The sequence below is a fragment of the Drosophila pseudoobscura genome, chromosome X (assembly GCF_009870125.1).
Source record: "Drosophila pseudoobscura strain MV-25-SWS-2005 chromosome X, UCI_Dpse_MV25, whole genome shotgun sequence".
Classification (NCBI taxonomy): Eukaryota; Metazoa; Arthropoda; class Insecta; order Diptera; family Drosophilidae; genus Drosophila; species Drosophila pseudoobscura.
In genome coordinates this window covers 699,957-708,758 of record NC_046683.1, presented here as the reverse complement: position 1 = coordinate 708,758, position 8,802 = coordinate 699,957, and the positions used below count along the sequence as shown (strand labels likewise).

General features: G+C 51.5%; 2 protein-coding genes across 2 annotated transcripts; one reads left to right on the top strand and one right to left on the bottom strand.

The window, feature by feature from the left end:
• The first annotated feature begins 605 nt into the window (after positions 1–605).
• Positions 606–5,581, top strand: Cyp18a1 (Cytochrome P450 18a1). The gene is made up of 5 exons (XM_001354348.4): positions 606–1,639; positions 2,879–3,000; positions 3,146–3,575; positions 3,702–3,966; positions 4,460–5,581. The coding sequence occupies exons 1-5, from the start codon at positions 1,246–1,248 to the stop codon at positions 4,866–4,868; spliced, it is 1,620 nt and encodes a 539-aa protein (XP_001354384.1). The 5' UTR covers positions 606–1,245; the 3' UTR covers positions 4,869–5,581.
• Positions 5,582–6,085: 504 nt separating this feature from the next.
• phtm (cytochrome P450 enzyme phantom) lies at positions 6,086–8,666 on the bottom strand. Its single transcript, XM_001354349.4, has 3 exons — positions 8,145–8,666; positions 7,931–8,079; positions 6,086–7,608 (listed from the first exon to the last, which is right to left on the bottom strand). Exons 1-3 carry the CDS (start codon positions 8,539–8,541, stop codon positions 6,217–6,219), a joined length of 1,938 nt encoding a protein of 645 aa, XP_001354385.4. The 5' UTR covers positions 8,542–8,666; the 3' UTR covers positions 6,086–6,216.
• Positions 8,667–8,802: the final 136 nt, after the last annotated feature.

Below are 8,802 nucleotides of genomic sequence, written 5' to 3'. Positions count from 1 at the left end.
ACGGGGAAGTGGAAGGTGGGAAACCGGGGGTCGGATAGAAGAGAGCCTTCTCTCAGGCTGACATGAGCACGATGTTGGCATCGGGAGGTGGGTGGTCGGGGAAGGTGAGGTGGGCTTTGATATGGCGGGGGCAGGGCGGTGAAATTGAAGCTGTAGCAGCAGCAGAGGATAGACAGACGGGTGGAGTCCGGAGCGGGAGCGAGCGCCAGCTGCTGTTTCTGTGGCCGCTGTCTTTGCCGTTGCCGCTGCGGCTGCTGCTGCTTAGGCTGCGTTGGGGCTTCTTCAAGTTTGGAGTTCTGTCGATGTCAGCGACGACAGCGACGACAGCGACGCCAGCAGCGATGCTCAAGCTTCGTTTTCTCTCGGCTCAATTCGGTTTCTCGAAGTCATTCCATGAAACGCAAAACTGAGCATTCGGCCTCTCTTTTGCTGTCTCACTCAAATTGAGTGTGATGACTATGCGTCCCAATACAAATAGTCATAGCACTCAAAACATAAGAATCCCACTCAAAATCCCAATCAACAACGCCAACGACGACAGCGACGCCAGCAGCGATCAGCGATCAGCGACGGCGGTGGTGATATTGGTGGGTATAGGGACTGTGCATGCCTCAATATTTCAATATCTCGGCCGCGCGGACAACGAAAACAACAAAGGCGCTTGGGGTTTGGGGTTTGAAGCCGAGCCCGAGCCGCGAGACAGAGCCCGAGACCGAGCCGCGCCGCCGCCGTCGATCATTCGTTCGGCGCTCTGCCGCTCGCTCGAAGCGGGCTCGAATTGTTATAAAAGTGGCAAGGACATACGGTCGAGCCATTAGTCGAAATTTATAAACGCTCGACGCGAAATCGTCTCCGGGTCTCCGTCTCCGACCAGCGCCCCGAGCACGCAGCAATTTTTTGTTTTCAACACCACCAAAGCAATTCATATATTGCGATTCCAAAGATTCCCAAAAAGAAAAGAAAATTTAATTATAAATTTTTTTTGGCCCAGACATTACTTGAGAAACATTTTTTTAAGTGCCAAGTCGCAAGTAAAATACAAAGTGACAGACAGACAAATGGCCGAGCAGTGCAACAAATAAAAGACACTTGAACGCCCGCCGCACTCACTGCAATCCTCGAGATCGAGAACAAAATCGCACACCAAAGCCAAGATCCCAGGACCCTAGGATCTCCGTGTGAGATCGATCACCGTGAAATCGTCCGTCCAGTCAAGTCCAAGCCAGAGGCTACAGAGGCGACAAGATGCTGGCCGACTCGTATCTGATCAAGTTTCTGCTGCGGCAGCTGCAGGTCCAGCAGCAAGACGCCGGCGCCCAGCACCTGTTGATGGTCTTCCTCGGCTTCCTTGCTTTGGTCAGCCTGCTCCAGTGGATGCTGCGGCACTACCGCGAGCTACGCAAGCTCCCTCCCGGCCCTTGGGGACTCCCCGTCATCGGCTACCTGCTCTTCATGGGCAACGAGAAGCACACCCGCTTCATGGAGCTGGCCAAGCAGTACGGATCGCTCTTCTCCACCCGTCTGGGCAGCCAGCTGACCGTCGTCATGAGCGACTACAAGATGATCCGCGAGTGCTTCCGGCGTGAGGAATTCACAGGACGACCGGACACTCCGTTCATGCAAACCCTCAACGGTTATGGTGAGTGTTAAACACACAAGATCTAAAGGACTTAAGACCTCAGACTCAGATACAGATACAGACACAGATACAGATACAAGGGGGAGTGAGCAATACAGAAATCGAGCTGTTTAATCTGATTGATCGAAAATCAGAAGGCCCTAAATCCCGGGCGACCTTTGGGTTACACTCTTTCGCTTAGCCAGCGGATATGAGGCGGCGGCACCTACCTTATTTTACGAGTGCTCGTTCGCGTATTGTGGAAATGAGTCCCTTCGAGCTGAACCTTTACGACATACCACATACTACATAAAGAATCCCGACTACAGACTACAGACTACAGACTACATATGAGATGATGGGGAGATGCACCTTTAGTTGAGGCTTACAGCCTCTTCCAGCAGGAAGAAGAAGACTTGGGGCCCTCTGCCTCTGCCACAAAGTGAAGGTGCAATTAAGCTCGAAAGTGCCACAGCCACAGCCACAGCCGAAACAGCGAAATTCGAAACAGTGAAACAACGAAACAGCAGGTCGAAAATTGTAAAATAATAATACGACAAAATGTTTAATACTTGATTAACCGAAGAAATTCCGCGTGCATTTCTTTGTTGGGGCCGTTTACTTGATTTTATTTTGTCTTTCTTTTCTGTCTCTCTTCTTTTCGGCTTTTATTTGTAATTTTTAATTTTGTATTTTGATTTCGTTTTCGACTCTTTCCCTTTTTGTATTTTTGTTTTGTATTTTATTTTTGTTTCGTTTTGCAGCTTAAGCTGCACTTATTTTATTCCAATGATAATGCATTGCAGAATTTTTCCCTTATGGTTGCCGATTCCCCATATAACCATATAGCCATATAACCATTTTTCTTTTTGTTTAATTTTTGTATTTTGTATTGGGCTTTGTTTTTTGTTTTTTGGGTTTGCTTGAGTGTTTTTGTTGTTCATTATATATTGATCTCCGGCTGGGATGGGATTTCTTTTCTGGTATTTCGTTTTGCTTGAACCCAAACAATACTCAAAAAGTAGGGCAACCATTACGACCCATCCTCCTCCCCACCCCCGGTAGCAGCAGAGGGGAGAGCAGAGCAGAGAGAAAGAGCCTACCTCAATTAAATGATAATAAAACACGACACGACAAAAATTACACAAATTAAGAAAAAGAAAGATAAGCGCTCTTCTGTGCCGCCTCCTCCCAAACCGATCATAAGACAATCACTCACCGCCTCTACCTTCCTCTCTTTCCGTCCTTTTCTGCGCGTAGGCATCATCAACAGCACTGGGAAGCTGTGGAAGGACCAGCGCCGCTTTCTGCACGACAAGCTCCGGCAGTTCGGCATGACCTACATGGGCAATGGCAAGCAGCAAATGCAGAAGCGCATCATGGTGAGTGTACCTCCCGACCCCTGCACTCCCCCACAGGATACTCGTAGCCTCCCCCCGGCGAACAGAACAGAAATCTCTAAAGATCCCCGCTTCCCTTCTGCTTCTCCCTTCCCCTTCTCCTTCTCCTTCTCCTTGCTTCGTATAGACGGAAGTGCACGAGTTCATCGGGCATCTGCACGCGAGTGACGGCCAGCCGATTGATCTGTCGCCCGTAATCTCAGTGGCCGTGAGTAACGTGATCTGCAGCCTGATGATGTCCACACGGTTCAGCATTGACGACCCAAAGTTCAGGCGCTTCAATTTCCTGATCGAGGAGGGCATGCGACTGTTCGGGGAGATCCACACGGTGGACTACATACCCACCATGCAGTGCTTCCCCAGCATCTCGACGGCCAAGAACAAGATTGCCCAGAACCGGGCCGAGATGCAGCGGTTCTACCAGGACGTGATCGATGACCACAAACGCAGCTTCGATCCGCACAACGTCCGAGACCTGGTCGACTACTACCTATGCGAGATCGAGAAGGCCAAGGCCGAGGGCACCGACGCTGAGCTTTTCGATGGCAAGAATCACGGTGAGTGCCAGATCCAGATCCAGATCCCAGCCAAGAATCCCTGTCTCAGAACAACAACTCCCGCCGTGCAATGCCCTGACCATCCTGAGCATCCTTTCACGCATATCCTTGTTCGTTTCCTTGCAGAGGAGCAACTTGTCCAGGTGATCATCGACCTCTTCTCAGCTGGCATGGAGACCATCAAGACCACCCTGCTCTGGATCAACGTCTTCATGCTACGCAATCCTAAGGAGATGCGTCGCGTCCAGGACGAGCTGGACCAGGTGGTCGGACGCCACCGCCTGCCCACCATCGAGGACCTTCAGTACCTGCCCGTGACCGAGTCCACCATCCTCGAGTCGATGCGCCGCTCCAGCATTGTGCCGTTGGCCACAACCCACTCACCCACAAGGTAAGCATTCAAGCTCTCCAACCCCCAACCTCCAACCCCCAGTCCCCAATCCCCAGTTCCCAATCCAATTCACAATATGAAAGCATCGGCAGCCCCTTGGAAATGCTTACGCACTTACGCGAAGTCCGTTCATTCACACCAAGATCTCTGATCTACGCTATGCCATGCGATTGCCATTCATTGTCGTGGCTTTTCATTCAATGCGGAATTTTCATTGTCCCCCTCCGTTTCCATCACCATTGGCCACCAGTGGCGCAGTGGCCCACTTTCTGGACACGCACTTGGCTTAGCAGATTAGACTGTAGGCCCCCAGCCGCAGCCGCAGCCCCAGCCACAGTCCCAGTCCATACCCCAGTCCAGCCACCAGCCCCTCATAGCTCGCGTGTGGTTGCTTTGCTAGTAATCAGCAACCACCAGCGATTATCAGCTGGCATTTGTGGCACGCTCCTACTAATCACAATCTCCCTTTTCCTCTACTTGATTCGCTTTACAGAGATGTAGAATTGAATGGCTACACCATACCGGCCGGCTCCCATGTCATTCCCTTGATCAACAGTGTCCACATGGACCCCAATCTGTGGGAGAAGCCCGAGGAGTTCCGCCCCTCGCGGTTCATCGACACAGAGGGCAAGGTGCGCAAGCCAGAGTACTTCATACCGTTCGGAGTCGGACGGCGGATGTGCCTGGGCGATGTTCTGGCCAAGATGGAGCTTTTCCTGTTTTTCGCCTCGTTCATGCACTGCTTTGACATTGCCCTGCCCGAGGGCCAGCCGCTGCCCAGTCTCAAGGGCAACGTGGGGGCCACCATCACGCCGGAGGCATTCAAAGTGTGCCTCAAGCGTCGCCCCCTGGCACCCACTGCCACCGATCCCCACCATATGCGCAACGTAGGCTCCAATTGATAGGGCGCGCGATCTGGATCGGCTTGGATCGGCTTGGATCGGCCTGGATGAAGAGCACGGTTTTGTTCCTATATAAAAAAAACCACAAAACACACACACAAAACGCAAACGCAAAAGCAAAAGCAAATGCCACCCAAGAGAAGCACGTTAAGCCGCTTGCATCGATGACTATAGCTATTGCCGTATAAATTAGCTAGTAATCTGTCTTCACGACGTGACCCGGTTCCCCCGTGTGGCAGGAAGCCACTCGAAGGATACTCGCGTGTCCATGCAGAAGAGAAGGAAGGCGCCAAGTGCCCGGATGCCCTGATGTCCTGATGCCCTGATGCACCCACCATCAGATCGACGACTGCAACCAATTCTATTCTTTCACCCCCAAGAAGCTGTGTTCAATTAATTGTAGTTCTACCCCCTAATGAATACCTTAGTTACGATCCACTATCGTTAATGTTTTTTTATTATTATTATTAATTAATATTAATTAATATTATTATTATTATTATTTGTATGCTATTGCTATGTTTTGCTGTCGTCCAGCTGGCTTAGGCAACCTTAGCTGATGGGTTAGCTAAGGTTCTTGTTTATTTCATAGCATTAGTCCTAGCTTAATGTCCAAACAACAAAACAAACTGTGGTTTAGTCTTACAAGCTCACAACAAAATAGGAAACAATTCGAAAATAAATCAAATAAAATACAATTATAGTATAAACAATTTTATCTTTCAATGAAAGCTGAGAAGAAACACAGAAGCTTTAACCTTTTCAAAAGAGGCTCACAAAAGCCATTATTCGGTCCTGAAACGATCTGTGTGCTCACAACAGAACACAGATCGGAAACTGTTGGGAAATGGGAGGAAAAGTAAAACGGAAAATTCGAAGAAATTTCCCATCCCTGAGTAACATTCTATATCCTTATTATGCATATTCTTCTCTGATAATAATTGAATTTTTAGCAAGCAAAACAAAGCGTCTCTATTTTAATTTAATATGAAAATATGCAATGCTAAAAATCCCTACTCCCCAAATTTGCGGACATTAATTCGTGAACAACATTCCCGAGCCCCATTAGTAGAATATTTATACATTTTGTATTCTTTCCTATAATATTGTATCCCTAGAGCATTTAATTCTGCTGTGCGGCCATTCCAAGGGAATGATTCTGCGGTCCTTGATTATTGCTTCCTGGTTTCTTATAGTATTTTAATGAAAACAAAACATTGATAAAGAAGGATAACTTCACCAATTAGCAAATATATTTCAAAAGATTCTAAGTACAAAATAAAACACACTAATATGTATGCATAGAAGGGAAAAAAGAGCCATCACTCCATCTCATTCTCTCCTAGCCCTAGGCCTGTACCAGTGGCTGCTCCTCCACTTGCAATTCCATGGGCGGAAGCTTCGTGAAGCGCAGCTTGTAGGGAGCGGGTGCCAAGGTGATGCCGCACTCGCCTTCCATGTCCGCATCGCAGCCGGGGACCATCTCCACGTGAAAGCGTCTCAGGATGCGTCCAGCGAAAAGGGTTAGCATCATGCGGGCCAGCTCATCGCCAGGACACATGCGCTTGCCCGTCTGGAAGGGGATAAACTGGGGCGGCGCCGAGTAGTGTCCTTCGGCATTGAGAAAGCGATCCGGACGGAACTGCTCCGGCTCCGGCCACACCGCCGGGTCCATGTGAATGGCCCACTGAAGTGAGACGATCATGCTGCCGGCCGCGATCCGGTACTTTCCCACAGTGAAGTCCCGCTCGGCTCCGTGCGGAATGCCTAGCGGCACCACGCTGCGTATACGCTGCACCTCCGAGATACAGGCCCGGAGGAAGGCCAGCGGCTGCAGCTCCTCCAGTGTGGGCGTGGCACTCAGGGGAAGGAGCAGCTCGTGCAGACGGCGCTGGGAGCTCTGCTCGCGGGCCATGTAGAGCAGGAACCAGCGGAGCGTGGCGAGGGAGGTGTCCACACCGGCGCCGAAGAGGTCGGCGAGGAGATGGCGCAGCTGCTCGTCGCAGTATAGCTCCGAAAAGGGCACTCGGTTGATAAGAAAATGCTCCAGGATACAAGTAGGTTCATACACGTCGTCGTCGTCGTCGTCGTCCTCCTCCTCCTCCCCCTTCTGATCCTCTTCTTGCTCAGGGCCTTGCTTCTGTTCATGCTCGGTGACCCGGTCCCCTACTTGGTTCTGTTCTGCGTGCTGATTCGGATCTTGATCTTCCTTCTTTGCTGGGACTTGTTCATGGGGCACTTCTTGTGCTGCTGCTGCTGCTGCTACTGGCTTCTCCTCTTTTTGTTCTGGGCTCTGCTGCAGACTCTGCTCCGATCCAGATTCAGGCTCTGGATCCTGCTGTGGGTCCTGCTGTTGGTACTGCTGTAGATCCTGCTGCTGTTGGCGCTGGCGCTGCTTCTCCTGATATTGCTCTTGCAGCTCCTTAAGCCTGTTCTCGCAACTCTCGACGATGCGGTCGTAGATGGCGTGCGTCCTGGACTTGCCTTCCATCAAGAAGCATATGTTGCGCCGATTCCACGGCAGACGTCGCAGCCAGGGCAGGAAGTTGACCACGCCCGAGACGCCGATCAGTTTGACCCCCTCCTCCTGCAGTCGTTGCAGGTACAGCCAATCGGGGTCCTGCCGCTCGTAGGTGACACCGAAGACCAGATCGTTGATGATATTCCCAAGCGTGTGCTGGAGGGCGGGCACCGGGTCGAACTCCGACGAAGGACTCACATCCGCATCCGTTTCGTACAGCTTTGATGGAGAATGTGGCGCAGGCAGAGTCAGAGGCAGAGTCAGAAAGCGAAAGGGAAAGAAGAAGCGAATGAAGGAATAAACAAATGGAAAGCGGGAGAAGCAAAAAAGCACGCAAGAAATTAGCAAGTGATAGCCACAGCAGAAAGTGAGTATTCACTCATTCATTCTTTTGGCATTCACATTTACACATTCCCCGCCGAAAGAACACACAACACAGAATAATTGATCGATCTCACTGTGCCCAGGGGAAGGACCTGGACATTCGCCTTCTACATTCGAGGAACTGGCCGCTTAGTCACTCTGAGGCATAGGCACTCACCTGCACACACTCGTCCACACCCCTCCCGATCCGTTGCTCGAGACGGCTCCGCGTCTCTCCCGGTCGCCGTGTCATCCCCAATGCCTTCAGCCAATCGATAAGCTCTCGACGCTGATGTTTCCAAATGGGACCCGCGGCGCAGATGATGCCTGCAGAACAGTCAGACGTTGGTCAGAGTCAAGCGCAAGGCAGGTGTTCATATCCATATCCTTACCATATCCGCCCATGATGCCGTGTGTGAGGTAGAGCGGCGCCCGAGCCGCCATCACCTCGTGGCGGAAGAACTCCCGGACCAGGGTCACGTCCGAGAGTATCACTGCCTTCACGCTGCCCATGCGCAGTTGATAGATGCCCCCGTAGCGGCGGGCCAAAGCCTGCAGCGATTTGTGGGGTGCCCGGCGGCTTAGGAAGGGCAGGTAGCCCAGCCACGGCAGACCCCAGGGCCCTGGGGGCGGACGTCCCAGTACTCTGTCGTACTGGTGGTCGCACAGCCAGAGGATGATCAGGATAAGCAGCCCGGGCACCACCAGCAGGCAAAAACTGTGTCCCGACAGGGGCAGCCAGTCGAAGACGGAGGCGGAGGCGGAGGCGGTGGCGAAGGACGCCGACATCGTGGATCACTTTTTTTTTCACTTGCTCTCCAACAGGAAGAGGTGGTTCAATCGTGGCGCTCAATCCCTCTCGAATCCACGAAGCGTCCAGTCGCCAGCAATGCTCATCATTTACTGGAATTTCTTTAGAATTTGAAACGAGTCTCGGCCAGAAATGCAAACGTCTGCGTCTGCGTCAGCAACGAGGAACAGAGGAACCAAAGAAACACAGAGGAACGAAGGAAAGGAGGAACGGAGCAACGGAGCAACGGAGAAACCGGC

Bases quoted from the DNA above. Each gene is read 5' to 3' on its own strand.
- phtm (XM_001354349.4), bottom strand. From the start codon at position 8,541: ATGTCGGCGTCCTTCGCCACCGCCTCCGCCTCCGCCTCCGTCTTCGAC. The intron at 8,080-8,144 runs GTAAGGATATGG...ACTGTTCTGCAG, and splicing joins CGGCATCATGGGCGGATATG to GCATCATCTGCGCCGCGGGT. The intron at 7,609-7,930 runs GTGAGTGCCTAT...TCTCCATCAAAG, and splicing joins GTGTGGACGAGTGTGTGCAG to CTGTACGAAACGGATGCGGA.
- Cyp18a1 (XM_001354348.4), top strand. From the start codon at position 1,246: ATGCTGGCCGACTCGTATCTGATCAAGTTTCTGCTGCGGCAGCTGCAG. The intron at 3,001-3,145 runs GTGAGTGTACCT...TGCTTCGTATAG, and splicing joins AAATGCAGAAGCGCATCATG to ACGGAAGTGCACGAGTTCAT. The intron at 3,967-4,459 runs GTAAGCATTCAA...TTCGCTTTACAG, and splicing joins ACAACCCACTCACCCACAAG to AGATGTAGAATTGAATGGCT.